The sequence below is a fragment of the Trachurus trachurus genome (genome assembly GCF_905171665.1).
Source record: "Trachurus trachurus genome assembly, chromosome: 5".
NCBI lineage: Eukaryota > Metazoa > Chordata > Actinopteri > Carangiformes > Carangidae > Trachurus > Trachurus trachurus.
The window spans coordinates 11,546,356-11,571,521 of record NC_139896.1 but is presented as its reverse complement, the minus strand read 5'-3'; the positions used below and the strand labels follow the sequence as shown (position 1 = coordinate 11,571,521).

The following is a 25,166-nucleotide window of genomic DNA, read 5'->3' as shown; positions in this document are numbered from 1 at the left end:
CGAGCTTGACGCAGTTCTCGTTCACGACCTCATTCCAATATGGCACAAACGGCCACTGCGCATGTTCTGCCGCCTATATGCCTCTGAGCCCGGCTACATCACACTGACTTCCATCTTCACACACACAATAAAATATCACACAACCAGGACCAGGACTAATAATATCTGTAAGACGAACAAAAGAAAATAATGTTAATAAAAAAATAAAAATAAAAACCCTGCGTGTTTATTAATTCTTACCAACATGGGCTGAAACTGATCAGTTGTTACATGTTTTTTTTTATATCCCCAGCAGAACCAACACTTAGTTAATGCTTAAACTGTAATTAATTGCACATAATCGACCTACTTTGTATAAGTGGAGTGTTTTTTGTCATGAAAAAACTGTTCTTTTAGTGGCAAAGTTATATTTCTATATTGTGTTAATAAAGATGACCTCGAGTTGTTTAATTTGTCTTCACTATAATATTTGCGAAGTAAATGAAACGTGTCACGATGCGCCATAAAGGCTCAATGGAGCACTACTTTTAAAATAAATCACAATAGCGTCCCGTCATAATGACTGGATGGAAACCCTGTGTGTCAGTGCTGCTACGGTACTTCTGCTGCACAGGGATCTCAAGTCGGGTTTTTGGGGAAGAGAGAGAGAGAGGGCGGGAGAAACTGCTGGAAATATGCGCTGACACTGTGGCTGCATTGCTGAAAGTCAATCTATGTTGTATTATCAATGTGCTTTCTTCATGAAATAAGTGCATTTCTCGTTTTAGGAAGCGTTTCAAGCCCGATGCGTTGTCTGAAACAGGTTTTGCCGCTCACTTGGACCATATATAGGCTACTGCCTCAGATAATCCTCCACAATAGACCAACCCTTCGGATGCCTTTTATAACAAAAGAAAAAAATACCCGCGGTTTGTACTCGTTGAGGTGGAAACAGTACTATATGTGGGTTACAGAAAAGCGATCGGATCTTGCATGAACAGTCGAAACAAACGGAGAGAGACATGAATAAATCAAAAGAGGGGGAGGCATTTACTCCCAAATTCAGTCATTGTATCTAAGTGTAGAGCTTCTCCCGCTGTGTGCTCTATAACAGAAAACTATTGAGAGGATTTGAGCTTTTATCAAATATAGCTACCTATTGTTGAAAAAATAAATATAAATATTTTTCTTTCTGTATCCTGATTTTAATGTGCCAATTACGTGGAGTCATTTTATTTTTAAAGGGTCTACAACTTGAATGCTGGGGTTTTAAAGGCTGCTTGAATAAAGGCTAATTTCTGAACAACTTGAGCAGGTTTATCTCTTAGTGCAGGCTACCGTTTCTTTCCTTATGTTTGGTATTTGTTCAGTGTCCATATCCTGCAGCAGGCGGTGGATTACTGCTGGGGACAGAGGACGAGGACAGGTCATAAGCCGTGCGCACTGCAGGAATGCCTTCCGTCCACACATTAAGGGGAGGGGTGTAACTATAACACCTGACCCCTAGATGGCAGTAAAGCCTGCCTGCTCTCTAATACTAAAATCCCCTGAGGCACTTGAAGATGTTGTGGGGTCCTCACCCCTCACACAGGACTTGTCATATTCTGTGATAACACCAAGAAAAGCAATTTCTGTGAGTCATTACAATAGGATTTCTGTACATAAATACACATTTTTTTTATTAAGCTTTGTGACATATACATCAAGAGATAAATGTAAATGAAAATTTTAGTTTAAAGTATATTTATTTATAATCAGATGTAAAAGACAAGGAGGGTAAAAAAAAGTACAACCATAACTCAGAGATACCTTGGTTACATACATATCAGATTTCCATACACTATTATTTTTATATTAAAAATCCTACATTCAAGTAATGCAACACATTTCAATGACCCTATGCCTTCAGCGGGAAGGTCTCTCCCTCCCTCATCGTTCAACACAGCTACTCTAGATGTGCAGGTATAGTACCACGCGCCACTGCTGCAACTCTTTCCAGTGGCTCTGCTGACAGCCCAGAAAATGAACATGGTGTACTGAACAGCTGTTTGTGTTACGCTTCACTTTGATGTATAGCATGAGGTTTGACACCAGTGGCACACAAAAAGACAGGATGACTGCCATGTAGAAATTCCTGGTAATTTAAAAAAAACACAAAAAAAAAAACAGATCAACCCTTTTGACGGTGAATGAGACAGTGCAATCATTAGGGGCTGGGGGAGGGGGGGGGGGGGGGGGGGGGATTCTTGCTGATCAGAAATTTAGTCCTCCACATCTTTATGGTGCAATTATCTCTGTGATGTCCAAGAGAAATCGAGGATTCATTCACCAACAGATGATGTTAACAAGTCCAGTAGCACCATTTGCATTTAAGAAAATACCTGCACACACCCACACACACACACACTTGTATATGCGGGTGGTAACACACAAGCACACACAGATGGGATGTTCTAGGAGGCATACAGTAGGCAAAGCACACCGGGTGGAGAGTGAATACTGTATGTACCACTGAATCTTCCTGACTTGCATTTGAGATGTTGGCTGTGCATATTTGTATTACTAAATAAGAGCCTCATGCTTGTGCCTGCGCATTTTAATTTCAAGATACAGTAGATTAGAGGATTATTACTGATTCAAGATGTGATCACATGTAGAAATGATAGAGTAAAAGGAAAAATAAAAACATAATGAAGCAATCCCCCCCAGCATTGATTATGGTAACACTGGTTTCTTCAAAATTTCCCTTAATTTCCTGGAGCTTTATACTCTTTTTATACACCTATATAGTTTTATAGCTGAGACATGATTATTGTTTTTGATACCAGCACATCCTAGTATTACTTTATCTCATCCTTTGATAATGAAACAAAAATAGGTTTGGATCAAGCCCAAATCTTTCATGTTCTTGTTTTCCATCCAGTTAATAAGGTAGAGAGAACAGGATAAGAGTCTATCTTGACGCGGCGGACTAAGAGTGTGTTCCCTGAACAACCAGTGTCATTTTCATTTGCTTATGAATTTTTCTAGTCTAGGGTTGACGAAGGAAAATCCTGCAAATGCTGTCTGGTCCATGGAGTCGATGAGGTTCTTGTCTGCGTGGGAGAGGCGAGGCTTCTCATTCAGGAACTCTCGGTCAAAGTTGCTGCAGTCATTTGGGGATTTCTATGGGTGGAAGGTAGGGGGTATCAGTATGTTTAATATAACAAACCACACTGAAGATACACACTATTCCAGATACACGGAATAATATTTATATAAATGGAAACATAGGCTCATACCACTTTTGGCTTGAAAGGGGGCTCCACTTGTCTCTTCTCCAGCGCTGGCCAGTTGATGGCTTTGAAGTAGGAGTGTGCACGAATGTCTCCCACCACACCCAGTCTGCGAGTGGGATCTCGCTCAAACAACTGAAATAATGACAGGAGACAATTTAACTACATAAAAAGTGATTTGCATTCTAAAACATCCAGTGGTGCTTCATTTGCCTATACAGGACTAAATGCTCCTAATAAAACTACTCACCTGTTCAACCAGGCTCTTGGACTCCTTGGTGATCCACCGAGGGTAGTGAGGGGTGTCTGACCTGATGGATTCAAACAACTCGTCCTCATCGTCGCCTTGGAAAGGTGACTGACCAATCAGCATCTCATACACTAGCACACCAAAAGACCACCAGTCCACCGAGAAGGTGTACTTCTGTCCTAGCAGGATCTATGATGAGAGACACAACAAACGCGTGAGGAGAATAAGGACACAAAGTGATGTTTGGAGACTGAATCACTGTGATTTGACTGCATCTGTAGATGGCACACTGCCATGTCTCCTAATGACCACAAGGTGGCATATACACTGTGTATGTATTTGTACATACATACTGTATATATGTAGTGGATGGACAGAGAGTGTGCGATGTCCTAAATCACACAGGTCTTCACACTCACCTCTGGTGCAATGTAGTCTGGCGTTCCACAAAATGTTGTGGCTCTGGCCTCTCCAAACACGTTCTCTTTACACATGCCAAAGTCTGCTATCTTTATGTGTCCATCCTTGTCCAGCATCACATTGTCCAGCTTCAGATCTCTGCAGAAAATCACAAAAGAAATATATGTAATGTACAACCATTTCTGCTATAAAACATGTTTGACATGTTGTAGTTTAGAAATGTAAAAAGCAATTTAGCTCCAGCCTACACTTGTGCAGTAACAGGTGTACTGTAATACAAAGATTGCAGACGGTGGTATAGTGACACAGTGGTAATTGGGTCTTACCTGTAGATGATGCCTCTCGCGTGGAGGAACTGCAGTCCCACAACTATCTCAGCACCGTAGAATCTGAAGGTTGAAATGTGCACAAACTTGAGTGTGTCATTACAGAAATATTTTTATTCACATCGTAATTAACAGGTTTCCCATATATTGATATATTTGTGGCCAGCACAGATTGACATTTCTCTGTCTATCTCTGTCACACATACACACACTCAATGGGCCTGTCTGTGAAAGTCCCATTAGCTAAAAACATGTAAGTGTTTATTTACATAGAATCATGCGAAGTGAGATCTGATCACAAGTGGTCAGTCAACACGCATACCAGGTGTGAAAGGACTGAGATCAGATCGCTGAAGACACATGTTAAAGCCAGACTGAACAGGGCCCCAGTGTACTCACGTGGCTCTGTTGATGTCGAAGCGGCCTTTGTCTTGAATGTGGAACATCAAGTCGCCTCCATTCAGGTACTCCATTACAAAGAAGAGATGCTCCTGTGCAAACACCACATTATTGTCAGCTCACAGTCGCAGACAAATGAGACATGAATAGAGCATGTGGGAGAATGGATATAGATAAGAGGGGGGGGTGGGGTTCTTATCAAGAACTGGGACTTGTTGCTTTTACCGCTGTGGCTCAGATTGCCTCTCTATCAGAGAACATGCTTTTTGTGCTTTCTCTGGTGAGATGTTTAGTATGTGTGTGCTTACTTTAGACTGGAATGTGGAGTAGAGCTGTGTGAGGAAGGGGTTCTCCCACGCCAGCGCCAGGACTCTCTTCTCCACCATGGTGCACTCCACATCGTCATCCATGAGAACTACGTCCTTCTTCAGAGCCTTCACAGCAAAGTACTGACCCTGTCCTTTCAGCTCTGCCAGCAGCACCTGGGGTGTCAGAGTCACTTAGGGTGAGTATTTCATCAGTGTGATCACAGAGATGTTTATATCTTCTCAATCGTACATGCTCATATCTCTATGAATCTCAGTGAGGACAATGGGCAGACACTGCACTGCCACCAGGCTTCAGTGAACGTGGGTATACTATATAATACACTGCCTGTCCAAAACAAAAGTGACCACTTTGATTTAACAAAGCTAATAGGTAAAAGCCTCCCATTGGATAATTACTGCATGGATGATTATGTTTCAGCTCGCAACAAGTTGTTTAACCTTAACCGATGCAGTCTCATTTCTTACATCTTATCTGATCTTATTCAAATTATTGGCATGCACTAAGCAAATTAAACATCAAAGGAGATTTCTGAGACTACTAAAATTGAGTTAAGAACTGTCCAGTGCATTATTACAAACTGGAAGGATGGTGGGGAAACATCTTCTTCAAGGAAGAAATGTAGTGACCACAGAGTCCAGACCTCAACCCCATTGACAGTTAAGTTAAAGTTAATGCAACTCTGGAGGGAAATAAATGTTGTGACAGTGTGCAGAAACTTATGGAAATGATGGCATAGCAAATGCATGCGGTAATCAAAGCTAAAGGCGGTCTAACAAAATATTGGAGCCTGCGACTACTTTTTTTGACATGCATGGCCTCTCTGAATTCCTAAATTACATCAACCTCGACAGGCTGTGTGATTTGTCAAATCTATCTATAGTGGTATCTATATCTATAGTAATCTATGACAGGATCTATAGTGATGGAGTAACAGAGCTTTTTTCTCATCTGAAAAGCAACTCCCACTCCTGTTATGTGAGGGAAGCAATTTAACAAGCAGTGAAGGGATGTATTGATCTGCTAAGGTATAGCTAGTTTTCATCAAACCACGGCTGAGTTAGTGATAAATTGTAAAACAAAATCTTAACAAAGTGCTTCAAGGAAGGACAGTGACAGACTTAAATGACAGACTACACTGAAACATGATTATATGATAAGAATCTGTTTCCTGAAGATGTGTGGCCTTCATCCTGGTTTTTCTCAGTAATCTCCCCTTTAATGGATCCAAACTGCCTGAAACACGCAGATTTGTACCATCTCTATTTTATTTATGCCCTCTTTCACATTTGGCATATTTTTTAGATTGTGCTCTTCTACAAAGATAATACATGTAAGAAAATTCAGGATGAGCATGATGCTGGTTTAAGTTTATAAAATCTTCAATTTTTGTGTCCAAACCATCATTAAATGTTAAATTTGGGAGAGTGTGTAGAAATGGCACTTACCTTGCCAAAACTGCCTTTACCCAGCACCTTGTGGAACACCAGGTGGTTGAGGGTGAGGTGTACCCGTGGGGCTTTAGTGGACGTTGGGGTTGGGTTCACGCTCTCACTCGCCTTGTCATTGCCACTGCCACTGCCACTGCCAGCTGCTTTACAAACACACACATTTGTAGACATAGAATTAGGTACATAATGCAAACCTGAATGCATGGGATTTGATAATACAAACATTAACAACAATAATACCATACATGTTTTACCCTTAAACATGAAACTTGATTTAAATACATCTTATTTGTGCTACAGTGAGGACATCTTACCACTAGGGTCTACTATTGGCTTTTGGACATCTTGGTAGATCCCAATATCTTCTGCATTGGAGTTATCAGGCTTCTTCACAGACTTCTAAAGAGGAAAAAAAGTTGTACTGAAACATGATATTATGAATCCACAATCATTAACTTGTTCTTAATGTTTTGTTCCTTTGCTCACCTGGTTGACTTGCAACAGAGCTTCTGCAAGTAGTTTCTGGTTGACTCCACACATATTCGCCACTTTCTTCTGACAGTAACTGTGTGTGTTCATGCCACAGTCTGGTCGGAGGAGAAAAAAAAAATGTCAATAGGTGAAAAAGAATAAAAGATAAAATGTCAGCTATAGAGCATATATAATATTTGACACAAAGGGGGAAAAAACAATGAATGCTTTGGAGTCACCTTCACATTTCAGGCCCTGTCTGTAGAGACCCCACAGCAGACTGCCACAGTGGTCACAGAAGGTTGGGCTCTTGTAGTTGTGGTACTTGAAGCGATGTGGCATATCAATCTTGAAGCGCTCTTTCTGGAACTATAAACAGACAGATTTCCAGTAAACTGATACACATAAACCATCTGATAATCAAATCAAGACAAATGTAGTACACTTTACTAATAACATCATAAATATTAGCTCCATGTCTCCATCAATTTTAATGATGAATTTAATATGGATGCTTGCTGTACACTGGGTTGTGACCTTGTTTGGTTGGATCTATATTGAGCTGTACCAAAACATTGCACAATTACTAAATGAATGATTAATGGTCTATGTTGTTCCTTGCACGAGTCATAAAATAATAAAACAGGAGATACAAACTAAATTGTCATTGAACTATAGTTAGGAACAACAGAGACAACACTGTAAAACAAAATGCAATTCAGTGTCAGTGTCAGTTCTGAGTTGTAAGGTGTGACTTAAGCTATCAGGCTGGAGAACATGAACTTTGCTCACCATAGTGTCCCGACTGTTCGCTGCTGTTCCTGTGCATCTGCCAATGATTTTTTCGATGCATCTCTTGTGGATAGCTGCGTTGCATTCTGAGTGGAAAAAATGACAAAATATTGTAATAACTGTGAAAAAAGGGTACAGTGTAATAGAAAAAATGCAGATAGCAGTTATACAAACAATAAACACTTACGCCTGCACTTGTAACCTTGCTTGTTGAGACCCCTAAGTATGAGGAAAGAAACAAGTTTAAAATGTGACATGAAACAAGAAAATAAGTAAAGTATGACGCCAATATCGGAGCAATGTTCTCAGGACTGGTTTCATTAATAAGATTGTGATTATGACAGTGATGGAGAGTGAACAATATTTGTGAACCTCCATGTGAACTGTTCACAAATATTTCTTCAAAGTATTGTGAAGGTAAAAACAAACAAACAAACAAGTAAACTGAGAGAGACCTGTTGTTTAATTATGCGCAACAGTGACTCAGAGGTTTTATGATTGTCGTCACCAACACTGGAGGTCATCTTTTACATCTTAGATTAGGAGATTAAAATTTGTATGTGAGTAGCAGGTGGCCACAGAGTCACACACACACACACACACACACAGACTACAGATGTGAGTAGATGTTTGTTTCACCGAGGGAAAAGATAACACTGCAATTTGAGACAGAGGAGGAGTTTGACTCACAGTTCGGCCTGCTGACATAGTAGGAACCCGACATGACAACCTTGTGGGATTTGCCTGGACAGTGACTCACTCTCACAATAGCAGCCCTGCTGTTGTTTCTACCATTACTAACCCCCCAGGACTGCTCCATTTAGGAACCTAGAACTGCTACTAATTGGTCTTTTGACAAACACCCATGGGGGGCTGGACTTTTCTTATTGGACAAAGAATGTTTTTGTTCCATTTGGTACCCAGAGAATAGACAGTAGGCGATAAATGGTCTGGAATTATGAAATCTCTGCCAGTGAATCAAAACATACAATGGTGATTATAGTACTGTAGAAAAACTACAATTACTGTCTTGTTGTTGTTTGCTTTCCGTTGTTGTTCATCTTCGAGTTAAAGTGTGAGTGAGTGATTGTGCCAGATGTAATGAAATTCCCTCTGGGGCCTTTCTGACATGCTGCATTCATGAGAATAGGACGAACGGGCAAACGGACAACCTGAAAACACGTCCCTCGCTCTGGCTGTCCCCAGTGCAGAGAAACAACAAACTGACAGGCAAATTAGCTGCTTCTGGTCATGTCCTTACAGAGTAGGATAAGGATTACTGCCATAGTTTCTCCCTGTGATCCAAACGTACTGCCATGTTTTCCTTCCTTAGGTATTTTTCCTTTTACTATTAGTAGTACTATTAGGCCATGTCTCTCTCTACAGGTCACGAACAGGTCCTTTACTGTAAGCAATGGTTCATTGTTAATTTCTAGTGTGTCTGATAGTACCCATTCCCCACTGACAGTTACCATAGCAACCAAGCACAGACCCTCAGAGATACTGGTGAATACTCATAGCCCCCTATACTCATAACTCCCCCCTCCCCCAGGATTATGATTTGCACACCTATTCACTAAGACGGCTGTGAGTGCTTAATAGTTACACCCAATGTGACTTGAATCTAAACGTGACTCTTTGTATAGAATTAGCTTCCCGGTGGATTCATGAAGAAGGATTTTATTTGCACATATAGAAAGTAATATGAGGCATAGGTCTAAATAAAACCATGCCGTTCAGAGCTGGGGTTTCATTACTACTTTTCTCTCTTTTCATTTAGCGATGCAGCTTCAGTAAATGCATCTGCTTTAGACATTATCTGAGTCTCCAGATCTCAGTCTGGTCAATATGAAATAAAGATCTCTGATGCTAAAACAGCTGAAGTTCACAAACATAACAGTGTGATGGTATGTTGTTTGTAGTAATGACAGCTATCATGTGATAAAGGGCAGAACTTGGCATCTCACCAGAGGAACTCTCTGCAGACGGAGCAGAAGGTGGGCTGGCCAAAGAAAGTGGCAGTGAACTCATGGTTCCTGATGACGTGAACCTTGGGCTGCTTGAAAGCTCCTCTCCTCCTGTTGAGGGTTGTGAGTCCGTCCTCTGGAGCAGCCTTCACTGACGGTGTACTGGCCACTGAGGGAAGAGAGTTACAAAAGTTTAAAGATCAAATTATTGTATTTCTGCTCAGGCCTACAGTCAAAGAGCACAGGGCCTGCTTGTTTGTCCAACAGCTTTATAGTGAAATATTATCCAAACCCACTTTTTATTGATTTCCAGTATATTTGACAAGGATGTGGAAGTCTTTTCTATTCATCTACCATCCTACTGTTTTTTTTTTAACAATATACGTAGCTGTTTGGCTTTGTTGATGATCTTTTAAGGACATGAAAGAGGTTCAGAGTTCACAGTCAGTTCTGATAGACAAGCCCTATTTAGTCATAAAGGAGGACACAGGCGCTGCTGGTAAATAAGGATTTTGTACATTCTCTATCTTATTTATCTTTTCTTTTAATATTTGTTATGTTTGTTGGGTTGGGATCTTTTAAGGACATGACAGTGGTTAACAGTTCACAGTCAGTTCTGATAGCAAAAACGATATCTAAATACCACATCTGCATTTGCAGAAGTGTCCACCTGCTTGCTTCATTCAAGCTTGCTCCATTGAGATATTTGTGCCATACACTTCCTCTAAACAATTCTTCTCAAGGGACAAGTCACGTTCATTGACCGTGTCTGTTTTATACATCTAAACACAATAATCAAATAGATATTAATCAATATGTAAATACAACAGTGTTTTTTCAATACAAGAAAAGAAAATGTTTGAGAGGTCAAGCAGTGAAACTTTGAAATACCAAAATCTAATCTAATGCATGAAATGTAAACTGATCTCAAAGTATCATGTTATATTCAGCCAATTCAGCAGTCAGTATCAGGAAGCCGCCACAGTACCAAGAGGACAGACACTTGAGACACCTGTGTTTTTGGTTTTGGGACACAACATTCAGTAAATCAGTGAACTGTCATATTTTCAACAGCTGAAAGAGATTCACAATTCACAGTCAGTTCTAATAGCCAAGCCCTATTTAGTCTTAAAGGACAGAGGCGCTGCTAGTAAATTAAGATTTAATACATTCTCTATCTTATTTATCTCTTCTTTTTATATTTGTTATATTTGTTAGGTTAAGATATTTTAAGGACATGACAGTGGTTCACAGTTCACAGTCAGTTCTGATAGCCGAGCCAGAGGACACAGGCGCTGCTGGTAAATGAAGGGCAAACACACCAAAATGTCATCTTGGATAAACTGCTCAAGTTGAGGCAAATCAATGGGGTGGGGTCAAAAGTCAGAGAAGACAGCGTGAGAGAGGTAAACAAAGAAAGCAGAAACTCTGGAGGAGATAGGAGTGAATGTGGGTGGATGAGAGGGAGGGGTAAGAAAGAGGGACAATTAAAAAAAAAAAAGGAGTTGCCTCAAAGAGACAACTGATAGACAGGGAAAAGTGGGAAGAGTGATGAGGTGAGGGAGATAAACTAATTTCCTCTCTGCCATTCTGCTGACAGATGTTTATGTTTAGACCGAGCTTCAGTGAGCTGAGCTGAGAAAGTGGAGGTGAGAGACGGGGCAGGAGAAAGACGGACAGAGAAGGCAGACAGTGTTGAGGGCTGTTCACACATGCCTAAAAATACTCCAGGCTGCTTTTCAGGAAACCTGTGGAGTGTGTAGGAGGGAACTGATGGAGTTGGGAGCTCTTTCATAACAACAGGAGGCACACCTCTGTCTCATGACCCTGTCCAACCCTGAACAGTGAACCCTGACCGTGCTACTAACTCCCACACAAGAAACTCCCCCTCACACTCAAACAGTCTGTAAACCCCTCTGGGCCTGGGCTCCCCCCGTCAGGGCTACTAAGCTGGCAGCTGAAATCAGCATTTGCCAGCCTGCACTGCTCTGTTTCACTTCTGCTTCCGACAGCAGAAGCGAAAGTAAAATAGGCCTCCGGAGGCTCATAATGATAGTGGTAAGAACTCATGCAACTAATTGTGCTGCTGTTCACAATATTTACATGTAGATTTTACATGAAAAACCCAGTATTTCAATGCATAATTGAAATACTGGGATTTCAATTCCTAATTTCCATCAGTGTAGAAAAGGGAGATTTTACACTACAGAGATCTAAGGATAAAATAGACCAAATACACTCTGCATGTTTGTTTAACCCACATCCTAGTGAACACATTATTGAATCAGGAAAAATACCTGTTTACACTATTTGAGTAAAGTACAAATATTTATGACTGGCTTCACTTTGGCAAAGGAAAGCACAGCCTCAGACCAAATTCCAACAACACCTTCCAGAAATGATCCAGTCACTGGCTGAACGGCCACACCTGTAATCACCTGACGAGCACAATGTGAGATATGTTACCGGCACACAGATTAACCCTTGACAGCCTGAAGTAGGCGGTTTATAGCAGGGCAGTCGACCTGGACGAGGATAACCTCACACTTTACACAGAGCTTTACTGTAACTAACGTGTTCAGCTGTGCTGTGTGAATAAAGTTCAGGGAATTGAATGTCTGAACAGGATCCCTACTGACAGTAGTGGGTATCACATATCAGCACAGCAGTGCAGTGACTTCCTGATGGGGGTGTCAACAGACTTTTCTTTTCTAAGGAGCACCACTCCCTGGTGGTCTAGTGGTTAGGATTCGGCGCTCTCACCGCCGCGGCCCGGGTTCGATTCCCGGTCAGGGAACGTCTTTTCAAAGCCCTTACTGTCTGACTTAGGGTTTTGGGGCTCACAACGGCAAAACCGTTTTCTACTATAGACAGAAAGGGTTTTGCTGTTTCACCCGAGAGATTTCTGTTTTTCTGCTGGTTCAGACGGAATAGGGTGAATAAACAAACTTCAAACTAGGTTGCCTGGTTACATTCTGAGGTCACTGTCCATGAAATCTGATAAAAGCACATCCACACAGTCCTGATGATGCAAAATTATCCTTTGAAAATAATATTAATGGATGCTTTTGTGTTACTTGAACATATTCAACATACAGAAGAAAACATTTTCACAGGCTCCAAGATGTAGAGGTCTTACCTGCATCACTGTCCTCCAGGAAGAACTGTACAGCCATCTGGACCCTTCCTGAAGGATGAAGGTCCACCCAGAACTCGGTACGGCCGCTGGTTTTGGATTTTTTACAGCGCTCTGCCAGTACAGACACACCGACAGTGGCCTTGGCCAACGGTTCATCACTGCTCTGCATGAGGACCACCTCTAGGACACGCCCCTCATATATGTGAGCATCAAAAGTAGACTTCCATGCTGGGTACATGGTGGGCTTCCTCTGGACCAACGTCATTCCTCGTTCTGTGAAAGACCACAGGAATCATCCGTTAGAGGTAAACGCTGTTGTTTTTTTTCCATTCTCAGTAAACTCACATCACGAGGAAGTTGCAGCTTAAACTGAAGTTGGTACACAGCCAAATTGTTGTGGACTTTTGAGCCCAGCAGATGGTGACTGCTAAGACAGTTAAGCTGTCCCCCTGTTTACTGTACCACTCCTCTGTCTAGATGAAATTATGATGGCTCACATGTGTGTGTGCAATCTGCACATACCTGTGTTGAGAGACTCCTTCATCTTGATGGCACAGATGGGAGGGTCAGACGCAGGAGGGAGAGCGCCCACATCATACGCATTGAGCGTGATTCGCAGGAAGGGTGCCATGGTGACAGCTCACCTGAGCCTCCTAGAACAGAGAGACAAAGACACACAGTTACACGCAAACATACACCCTCATCTGTCATTTGGATTGCTCATGTTTCTACTGAAAACAAGGAGGAAGAAAGTTGGCGGCAATAGCCAAGTTTTCTGAGAAGAAGCAGAAGTTTCCAACTAAAGACACAACTTTGGAAACTACCTTCCAGTATTGAAGACGGAGGGAACAGAGGAACAGAGTGCTAAGCTAATCCTGAACTGAGAGCAGGTTGGGATACCGAAACAGAGTGACAGAAAGTTAAAAAGAACAATTTTCTAAAACAAACAGAAAGTATCAGTTTCATGCAAATGTCCACAGTTACGTAGTGGAGTTCCTATGCAACTTTGGATCTTTAAAAGAAATCTGCAGAAACCTGCCAATACTTTTATCATCCTTGTACCTTTTTCTGTATTTCAGGATAAGCATTCCACTGTTCAACTATACTATACGTAGACTTGTACAAACAACCTCTAAATACCACATCTTTTGCAGAAGTGTCCACCTGCTTGCTTCATTCAAGCTTGCTCCATTGAGAGATTTGTGCCATACACTTCCTCTAAACAATTCTTCTCATGGGACAAGCCACGTTCATCTAACCCATTGACCGTGTCTGTTTTATACATCTAAACACAACAATCAAATACATATGAATCAACATAAAGGACATACTTAAAATAAAAAATATAAAGTGTAAACAGTGTTTTTTCAAAACAAGAAAATGTGTGAGAGGTCAATCAGTGAAACTTTGAAATACCAAAATCTATCAAATCTAAGGCATGAAATATAAACTGATCTCAAAGTATCATGTTATATTCAGCCAGTTTTAGGAGCAGTCAGTATCAGGAAGACACCACAGTACCAAGAGGACAGACACTTGTCCTGTGTTTTTAATTTTGGGACACAACATTTAGTAAATCAGTGAATAGCACACTGTCATATTTTCAACAGTAGCTATAAAACTAGTGACATTTCCTTGAGGAGGCCTTGTAATAACAGAGATTACAAGGATGAAATACTCTAAACTTAGGGGGCAGTCAGTCAAGCCTCATGTTGTACAAAGGAACTGTGCTAACAAACACTTTCTGAACCTTTGAAGTTATCAAAACTGCTTCACACCAAAGTCACACAAGCGCTACGTCACAGACTAGCAGGACCCAAAAGGCATATTAGCCTACAACCTAATTCCCAAAGCAGCAATAAAATCCCACAGAATTCCTCCAAGAATTTCTACACAGCACTTTTTTTTGTGAGCTTTTAAGTTCCTTAACTTGATCTCTTGAAGCTTTAGTTTCTTGCTCCATTAACATAATCTTGGTTTAATAGTCATTTCAGAGATATGGCACGCCTGTGGTTTGAGGCAAACGGCATCTTTTTTTTAAAAATTCACAATGATGTTTAGCCGCTCTATGAAATAACACTTCTGGGCAGTAATCTCTAAAAGCCAAATGCAGAGACATGTTATTCTCTTAAGCCTAAGCATGAATCCGTACATGAAAACCACAGGAATCTAGTGTGTCTTGTTTCTGCTTCAATACTTAATCATGCATGAGGAAACAAACAAGTTTTGTTTATGATTTTCATTATTTGTGCTTTTCACAGCGCTGAGTGTCATACGTTATGAGGTCTCTAGCGACTGAACCAGTATCTGCATGATTTATACAGTATTCACATGTATTCTGCTCAGCCTATAAAGGTAGACTAGATGCTATTTTGAGTACTGGTTTGATCCAGATAACCCTTTAGTGTGCCCGCTGAATACCAATCTAATTTTAGAGAGCTGGCACTTGGTTCTGAAGCATTTTCTTATTGTAGATTATTTTCTCATCCACTGTTTTTCTTAAATCCCCACTGCAAACAGCTTAGCAGCACAAACCATTACTGTATCTGCAGTGAGCAGGTCTCAGGTGTGAATGTTTTAATGTGTATAATTATATGTAGCTGTGCATAATTCTCAATAAACTGAGTTACTCTTATCTTTCATAGGGAGGGGGTTGCAATGCAGAGCCATACAGAGACGGGCTTGTAATCTGGAGGTTGCTGGTTTGATATCCCGGACAAGAAACAGAAATCAGATGAAGGGCAAACAGTGACTCAGGAGCGGAGCCATCGCTGAGGTTTGAGCAACACACTTCGCCCTTAACTCCCCCAAAAGTTACTCAGTAGCCAGCACACAGCTGTGAAAATGTAAATCCTTTAGTTTAGTTTAGTTAAAAGTCAGATGGCTACCAAAATAGCATGTGACAAGCTTTTTGACTGACTGACATTCACTTTGAGATTGCTGATTGCAGCTGAGACACACAACATGCCTTTACACACTTATGTTGGTGACGACACTCACTGTTTTGCTGTGGTATGATAAATCTTAACACAAGTTCTCATTCATCTCATTATTACATTGACATAACAAATCACTGCCCTGGTTCAAGTGGGATCAAGAGGGATAATACAGGAAAACTGCATGAAAAACATCATCACTACAGCTGACAGAGGTTACAGCAAAGTAAATACAGACCACCCAGGACCATGTCATCATTTGGCCAATGAGAAGACAATGTTTTCATGTGAAAACCATGTGCCTGAAAACATTTATCAAAAACTTTCTTGGCATGTTGAACTGTTGTGCACAGTGTAGCTTCAGTAATTCAAACTACATCTTTTAGCTTCATCTCTACATCTCTTACATCTTTCCATGCTATATATTTTGGAGATATATTTCCAGCTGTCTGCCTCCACAATATGTTCACTGGGCTGAGAAAAACACATCTCTGTTGTTGCTGCTAGAAGCTTTGTGTGACCCGGCCTGCAGGCCAGACCAGTATCTAAAGAGGATCTAAACAAGCCACTGTTTCTAAGTGAGGTCAGGAGGGTTGAGAAGTTGTTCATGCTCTCATAATACTGCCCACACAGACAGAAACACAGACGAAAACAATATTAATCAATGTCATTGACTTTAACAAATGTATATACATTTTTACAGCCTGTTTCCAGTATCCTGTTGGCTTTACACACATGCTGCCTTATGTACACATACACTGCTGCATAAAAAAGGGAGCCTTGTTTCCCCAGAGAGAGTGGAAAAAATGAGACCAACGCAATTGGGGAAGGGGTGGGTAGAGGAAAAGAGCAAGGAGAGAAAAAAAAGATAACCAACAAGGCAGGCCAGTGGACATGAGGAGAAATCAGACTCAATGACAGAAGCAGATTTGCCTTCACTTGGATCCAGCAGGCAGCTTCCAGTGAAGTGAAAAGTGTGTTTGTGCACGTGGACATGTGGCCTCAAAGAGCTATTTAGTTACTCTTAGGTATGTCTTAAGCCTTTGTCCTTCACTGAAGGGTTTACAAAGAGCCAGTAAATGTAAAGCTGGGCCCCCTGCCAGTGGCTTAGGTGTTACCTTTGTGCAGCAAAAAAGAATTCATCAATTATACACTACTGGAAGACAGCGTGTTATGTTGATGCATAACATGACAAACGTGACAAGGAAATGGCATTAAATGCTTCTTGACGTGACAAAAATTCCTGTTGACCCCCATGTCTGCTATGAGGAAGTTTAAGTTTAATAGTTTAATACCCAGTATATCAGTGTAATGACAAAACAGCTGTTCAATGAAAACAGTTAATATTCAATCATTTTACTGTGTAACAATAAGGGCAGCAGGAGATCCAGGTCAACTATTATCCAGCAAAATGTGCGGTATGGACGGAGTGAATTAATGAACACTTAGTGAAGACAGAGAGGGGTGGTTACAGGTGACAGACAATCATTACAGTCATGCCAATCAAAGCAAACACAAGTCAAAGGTTTAGTATGCACTTGGGTGACATTTAGAGGAAGAAGTGATCAAGCCGGTCTAGCAGGTTGGGGAGGTCTTGCCCGTCACCTTTTCACCAGCAGGTCTGAACAAAGACAGGTATAATAGCAGAGAACCATAACAACATAGTCTTTCTTACATGATTAACAAGAATCATAGCCTTCTGCAAATTAATTGAAGAGATGTTTTACCAGCCCCTGCGGGGAAAATTCTCTGCATTTGTTTGAGGACACAGCACTGATAAACAAAGAGCCCTTTCTCAAACTAAAAACCATCTGATTGCCACACAGGAAGAACATGCATTGTGAGTGTTTTTATTCACTTCACAGTGCACGACTATGCATTTCTACAACACATTATCCTGCAATTTCAGTACAATGCAGCAGAAGCAGAAATCTCAAAACATGTAACAAAAAAAACGACAACGAAATGTTTTTTTAAATGGCAAAATAGTGGAATGGTCTTGTCTCTGTTTCTATTTAAAGTTTGATTGTCAATATGTTTTTTTCATGTTAGAAATTTGAACATATCACAGATGGGAAGAAAAGAAAAAATAACAGCTGAATTACATTTAGCTGCTTTGGTCTGGTTCACTGAGACACATGAGTTGTTGTTATTATTAACACCTGTGCTTTGCTCCTAAGACAACTGCAAGTGTCTGATGTGGAAAAGACCTGAGAACAATTGATAATACTCACTTGGAAGAATTGTAGATGAATGTTTTAGAGATCAGCATACAGTTTCATTTGACTTCGTATTTTAATAAGATAGCTGGTAGGGACTGATGGTTTGAGAATATAGCAACACATCATTGCCATTACAATTTGCGTTGTAACTGCAACTCAGTATTTAAATTTAATCGATGTGAATAAATGTGATAAGGTTTATGCAACAATTAATTTACTGCCCTGAAATGTTTGACTTTGAAATCTATCTTTCTTTATGTGGTCTGAATTTCATTTTGAGAAATTTCTCAATTTCAAGTTGTGTAATTTCAAAAACTTTTTCTTTCACTTTAGATTTCAGATTCAGAAAATTCACATCTTGATTATTCAAATGTTGCTCAGTTTCAACTGAGTCAATCCTTGTTATGTCTCTGTCACCTCAGTCACAGAAGAGGACCTCAAGCGATGAAAACTAGCCTGACAGGATGCTAAATAAAGCCAGAAGTAAAGATTAAGTAGGACACAGCCAGGTAACAGACAAACCTGTTGTGAAGTCTCCAGTCTGGCTACTTACTTAAATATGTGTCATAGCAATTTCAACATTTTATTTCATCATTAAAATAGACCTGCCAGCTGATATCAAACAAAGCTTTGTCAATACATCAGGTTTGGAGCTTCCTGGTTGACTTGATGCTGCCTTTAAAGTAATGTCAAGTGAAAAAAGAAGGTATTGTGACACATTCCTTAACTCAAAACCCACTATATATTTGTGAAGGAAATAAGGGAATATGGATAAATGTGAAGAAGGAACATTTTGAAAACATTTTAACTTAAAGAAAAACCTGACTTTTGTCTCTGTGTTAGTTGTACAATGACAGAAAAAAGGTCAGGTGGGGTTTTGAATCAAAGACACAAAGGCCCACAACAGAGCCAGAACAGCATGGCTGGATGGAGCTGGGCCAGTTGGTGGCCTAGCAAATTAGAGCTCAACAAACATGCTTCACATGATTATAATGAACCTGAACAAGCAAGTATGGTCAGAGTCGGCAGGCCACACTCGCTCCTAAAGCTAACAAGCTGGTCCACAGTTGTGTGCGTAAACATCCACTGCATCATGAAACTGCTCTTTATGATAGCTCAAAGAGAAGCAATCCCGCCACAATGGAAATTAAACAGTGATCGTGGAAAAAGAATAACCACTGTTGATTGTACAGTGGACATCTGCTGCTCTTAGCTATATTGTTTTCTTAGCTTTACATACATTGACCAGAAACAGCCCTGAGAGTACACACTGTACCTCTGTCAAGTCTGTTTTCTTTTTCACTTAGAGTTTTCAGCAAACAGGTTCATGCAAAACAGCATTAATCTCACAAAACTTCATTTAATCCACAAGTTTTACTACTCTTTCTAAGGCGTTATGGCATGTGTTATTACCGCATTAACCGTGTCTCAAAGGCACACACTGTAAGTGCACCTGGGTGTGCGCACACATCTACATACACTAATAACCTTGAACAAAGCAGCCTTTAATGAATTTCAGTGGAGAATGCCTTGCAGGAATCAAAGCCTTCGTTTCTTTCACTGACACAGACACACACATAGAGTGGGCAGCAAGAAGGACAAGAAAAAAAGGTGAGTGACAAGACCAGAGGTGAGGCTGCTGATTTAAGGTCAGAGTCAAGTGACAATGTGATGATGAGATACATCCACAGTGATACTGACGTAGCACCACAAGCTGTTATTAAGTTTCTATTGGACGTGAGGACTGGTATCAAACCTGGACACAAACTTCCACCTAACTGTTTGTGGGGCGATGACTCTTGATGATTTTATTTTCCTTCTTCCTGATAATCACAGGTGTCTTTGGCATGGTGTAAAACCTGCTATACCAGCATGGAATGAATCCTGCCGCTATGTGTGTGTGTGTGTGTGTGTGTGTGTGTGTGTGTGTGTGTGTGTGTGTGTGTATTCTCTCCACATGCATTTAGAGCGGTGTCCATTTCTGCTTTGCTCACAGTTCACAAAGCCTTGGTTAAGTCTGAGCGAGGCGAGCCAAGCAGGAGAGACCAAGGGCAAGACTGAGCTAAACTATCCTCACTGCTGATTTAGCAAACTTGTGTCCAAAGTGGTTGTGTATTTCTGTTCTGAACAGCGGGTACCATAGTCTGTGTGGTTCACTGCCGGTTTGATGATGATGCCGGGGCTAAACAGTGTTGTTGACTTTTAAAATATTATTGTTACAATTAAATCTTAGTTTGATGGTGATACAAAACACAGCTGAAATAAACCTGGTTTCCTCATTACAAGGAGCAGAACAGCTTGCTAAAAAGTACAGAAGAATTAAAAAAGAAGAAGCTTTAAACCATGCAATCATAAAATAGATACCTTGCTTTCAGTAGTCTACATTACTTTAGTGTTTTGGACTGTAAGTGACATGTTGGTTGTCATTTGCCATACCTCAAGCCTGCCAACTCAGGCATTTTGTGTCAAAATGAATAATTGATATGTACAAAAACTCTTCGATATCATTTCAAACATGATCTCAACTGGTCTGTGTACACTGTGTGTGCTGTACTATCAAGGGATCAGTGCTGCATGGGCGACTCCTGACTGAGCAGATGTCCCAGCTGTGTCCTCCAAGCCTCCAAGCAGCTCATGATGCCACACAAGCCAATATTGACACACCAATAACTGCAGTCAGATAGTGTTACCTGCACTCAGAAAGCTGCACTGCCTTCACAAGATAACGACAGGATACAGAGTCTTGCCACAAATGCAGAATTGTGTTGCAGTGTGTGACACAAGACTTTCACAAGACATGGAGGGAATATTTCAAAAGAGGACGATGTTTAAATACCTAAAGGATCTGACAAATCATGCCAGATACTGTGGAGACGGGTGCATTGTTTAAAGCCACAAGAATTAAGGATAATCCTCAAACAGACACTTCCTTGACAATTAACACCGCCACAGCATAACTCCCTGAGCATCCTTCAGCACCTTTTCTGGGTGAGGTCAATGGTTGAGAAACAGGCCACATGTAAGACACAATACGAACCATGTACCTTTGGCAACAAAGAGAAGTAACATGTTGTTAGGATGATGACTAATTGCAACGCCAATTGCTAAACCTGAGTGCAATGAGGGGAGGACCTCTGATAGGCTATTTGAGGCTCAAGATATCTCACTTGAGTAATGCAAACCGGTTCCCAGACAGGTTAGACGACGCCAAGTTGCGTTGTTTATCATCTATATTGTCCTGGTAATTACTCTGACACTGGCAGCTTTCTGTCAAACCAGGCCAGAAACCAGGCCAAGGCAAACCTGGGATTTAATGTCGGTGCAGTAGTCCACTAAAAACTCCTCTTATCCAGCCGTGTGCATAAAGAGGTCAGGGCCTTCATATAATGTGATGATTCATAATGAATGATCATGATGTCAACTTGATGTAATAGCAACTTAACATGCTGACTGCATGGTATCTGCACAACTCAACAGGGTATATGATACTGCCAGGGCTGCTTTAATTAACAGTTTAGCTGCAGAGAACCACCAAACTAAACATAACTAAAGTTAACTTAACTTAACTAGCTTCAAAACACTTAACCTTCAGGTACAATTGTATGTTTCCTATTTCACCCATTAATTTTAAAGAGATAGGCCTAATTAAAGTGTTTTTTGTTTTGTTTTGTTTTTTAATAAAGCTGCTGTGTAGGGGAAAACGTTGTTTAATGGGTTTAAAACTACTTTCCTGAAAGCTTATCTGTCCGCTGGTTTTATTGGTGGTGGTGGTGGTGGTTGTTAACACCAACTCCACCTTCTAACTTTAGTGCAATTATAATTTCCCATCAAGTTAGCTAGCTACTGTAGCAACAGAGGCTCCACTGTTGCCATAGGATACAGCACTTCGCTCGAGGAATCCACCACGTCTCTCCGGTGTGGTGAAGCTGAAGCCTGGTTCTCCAAGGATCAGTGAGTGGAGACATGCAAAGTGTTTTGTTTTTTCACATTGACTGTACTATCTGAACGTACCAGTACTAAAAACTTGGCTCAGCTTAACTTACGTAACTTATAAAGTGTACTCAAAGCGAGAGAGGGAGACATTCAGCGACAGCAACTCCTCTCATTCCCGGCGGGACACACACACACACATACACATACACATACACACACCGTGTTCGTGTACAGCTGATGTCAGTCGACAAAAGCCAAAAGCCAGGAGGTCAAAGCAAAGCAAAGCCAGGCGACTCTTGACCCCCAGGTATCCTGCAAACCAGCTGCCGAGCTCAAGTTTTTCTTTCTTTCTTTCCCCCCAAACCACGAACAAACTAACTTTCACATGAAACTGTGTCTTACCTCTTCCGCCGTGCAGCACAATTGTCTTGTTAGTCGCCGAGTTGGTATCGGGTGTCTAAGAAGAAGAACCAAAGGCTTTGCTTTCCTGTAAGTCCCACTTCAAAAATGTTTAGTGGTGTTTAAGGAAGTGTTGAAGTCGGTCGGTTGCTGGCTTCTCTGTGTCAAGTCGTCTCTTCTCTTCTGTTTCCCTCTCCACCACCAGTACCCGCCTGTCTGCCTGTCTGCCTGTTTGCCCCGGCTCTGTGCTGCTGCTGCTCTGTGGCAGCGCGCGCGGTGCAGAGTAAAGACTGTGTGACGTCAAACAGGTGAATTCCCCAACGCAGACACACACACACACACAGAGAGAGAGAGAGAGAGAGAGAGAGAGAGAGAGAGAGAGAGAGAGAGAGAGAGAGAGAGATTCACTATCCCCGTGGGAAAAACTCATGACATAATTTATTCCTACACCCTTAGCCTCACCTTTACCTTCACAACTGAATGCCTAACCAATAAGAGCTAAAGTCTAATATCCTACAAGCCATATCCTTCAAAAGTCTGTAGGCTACGTTTTGTAAATGAAACAGGACCCTTATTTTACTGTGTTTTATTCAGGTATTCTGGTTGAAATACTGTACAAACTTGCTCACACACATGGCCTTGTATGCAGAAACACACACACACAAAGAGAAGTGAAGTGAGACTACATGGTTGTGCGGTGTGACCGCAGTAGAATTGCTCGTGATACAGTTATACAATGGACTCAAGGGTTATTGTTAAATGTTCTATACATGTCAGGCACTGGCTGACCACACAGGGAACTTGATTTTCACATGGGAAATTAACTCCCCTCAGCCACCTTATCCCTAGTAATGATGTGTCTTTCCAGGATTTAGTTTGTTGTTATAAAAACCTGCCCTGAGCCTGACACTGAATGTGTAGTACACAACATATCAGTGTTGAAAAGCAAAACAAAGAAAGGAATGAGAGGTTTTTCAGTTACTCGTTGAGTGTTAATGTCTCCCAACTATTCTTCTCTCTCCAGTGAAAAATGTGTATTTGGCAGGAGAACCAACAAACCAGGAAATCAAAGCAATGTGTATGCCCTGATACACAAGTGGTCTGGTTTATCTCTCTTTCCATGTGTCTCTGTCTCTCTCACACACATGCAGGTTGAGACTGAATTGTAGGCTGGTCCATGAATTTCCATACTGACCCTGCCCACTGCATGTCCACACTCCCACCTCCTCCGCTCCTACAAAGCAAAGAGATCCACGTGGTGCTGAGTCATCAGCCCCCACCCACCAATACTGTATGACTATAAGAGAAAATCTACCGGTAAATTTAGACAGTCTGTCCCAACTCCTATGGGATATTTTTAGCTCTAGAAAAGACCTTACAATGACGTATAGACCAAGGTTGAATGTTGATACTGAGTAAGCATGGAGTGACTCATCATCACCAACACAAACATTTGAAGAACTGAACAATAGATTTTGATACAAAATATTCCACTTAGAGGGAGCACTATAGCACCAGGACACAAACTCGAGCCCAAACTCGTTTTATTTATTAATTTTAAGTCCTATTTAATCTACAATTTGTGGGTGGTTACAACAAAGAAAAGCATTACATCCCTATTATTTCTGTAGCCAGATGCTCAGCGTAGTCACTGCAATCTTATACACAGCCATAAAAAACTCTTATTTACAGTCCAATAAAAGCCCTATGGCCTTCCTGGATGGCAATCTATCTTCATTGATGATCTCACGCTGCATCGGTGATTGTAAATATATAAAAATACCTAATTGATTTTGACAGACTTTTGATCGCCCACTTCTGCCTCCCTCTCTGTGTTTGTCCCGCCCAAGTGTTATGGTCCAACAGGAACTACATCAAATTGGGGAAGTAAGACTTTCTTCTTAACAACAGCAAGCAAAAAAACATTTTATCACCATCCCCTCATTCTGCCAGAAGAAATGTAGGTCAGAGGCAAGCCTCTGCCACGGAGGGTACAAGTTGTGTGATGATGGGCATAATTTCTCGCTAACGCCCGGAGCTGCAGGAGTGCAAAGTTAGCCCTTGCAGAATTAAAGTTTAAAATTAGAGACAGTGTTGTTGACCAGAAGAATAACAGCTTGAGGTCCTATAAGTTTGTATGCCTCCAAAGGGATAAACCTGGCTGTTGTGGAGTCTCTCTGGGTTATGTAAGAACACGAAAAGTCTGATGTCACGCAGCATATACTCTACAGGGCGTCATATATTTCTGTGTGGATAGAGTTGGATCTGGGCTGGGGACCCAGACACTTCCTGTTGTGATGGCCATTTCTGCCATCCCAGCAGCGCCAGGGCAAACATGAGAGTGAGTAATGAGAGGAGCAGACAGAGCGGGAGGGAGGGAGTGAGGGAGGGAGGGAGGGATGAAAAAACAATCCCTAAAAAAGGAGAGAAATGGTCCTTTCATCAAGAGACATGCCACAGACTAAAATTGCCTTATTCTATCTGTCCTCATTTCCTCCTCCCTGTCACTCTCCTCAGCTTTTTCAATCCTTTGCCTTACACGGCCTCTTGTCCCCTCCGCTTTGCTTTAGGCCTTTTTTATGCGTCAAAGCTGAGAACTGCACATTTGTAGACAAAAGACATGTTCAGCTGTTGCTTCCTTCAAATGGCCTTGAGGTAAACCAGTTTTTTTTTACAAAGATGAGCTTGTCTGTGCCTTTACATACACCACATTCATGTTGCAAAATGTAACATGAGGTTGGTTAAACGTTGGGTTAGAGGTTGTGTTATCTCTAAAAGCACTGTAACCTTTATGTTACTGTTGTAACCACTGCTGAAGCGACTTTCCTCTCAAGCTGTGATGAAAACACTTAAAGCACATCCACAGAATGTTTCTTTTCT

General features: G+C 41.2%; 1 protein-coding gene across 2 annotated transcripts; it reads right to left on the bottom strand.

Moving 5' to 3' along the window:
* Positions 1-2,286: 2,286 nt before the first annotated feature.
* LOC310986659 (protein kinase C delta type-like) lies at positions 2,287-22,524 on the bottom strand. Of its 2 annotated transcripts, none has more exons than XM_083972685.1 (17): positions 22,290-22,524; positions 13,319-13,449; positions 12,797-13,069; positions 9,658-9,826; positions 7,878-7,909; positions 7,691-7,776; positions 7,138-7,267; positions 6,914-7,014; positions 6,735-6,826; positions 6,425-6,554; positions 4,958-5,131; positions 4,650-4,741; positions 4,251-4,313; positions 3,924-4,062; positions 3,505-3,693; positions 3,261-3,389; positions 2,287-3,144 (listed from the first exon to the last, which is right to left on the bottom strand). In XM_083972685.1, the coding sequence occupies exons 2-17, from the start codon at positions 13,425-13,427 to the stop codon at positions 2,986-2,988; spliced, it is 2,067 nt and encodes a 688-aa protein (XP_083828811.1). In that variant the 5' UTR covers positions 13,428-13,449; positions 22,290-22,524; the 3' UTR covers positions 2,287-2,985. The 2 variants fall into 2 exon arrangements, with proteins under 2 accessions (XP_083828811.1, XP_083828810.1); XM_083972684.1 differs by having other exon boundaries at positions 6,425-6,567; positions 6,745-6,826.
* Between the last annotated feature and the right edge of the window lie 2,642 nt (positions 22,525-25,166).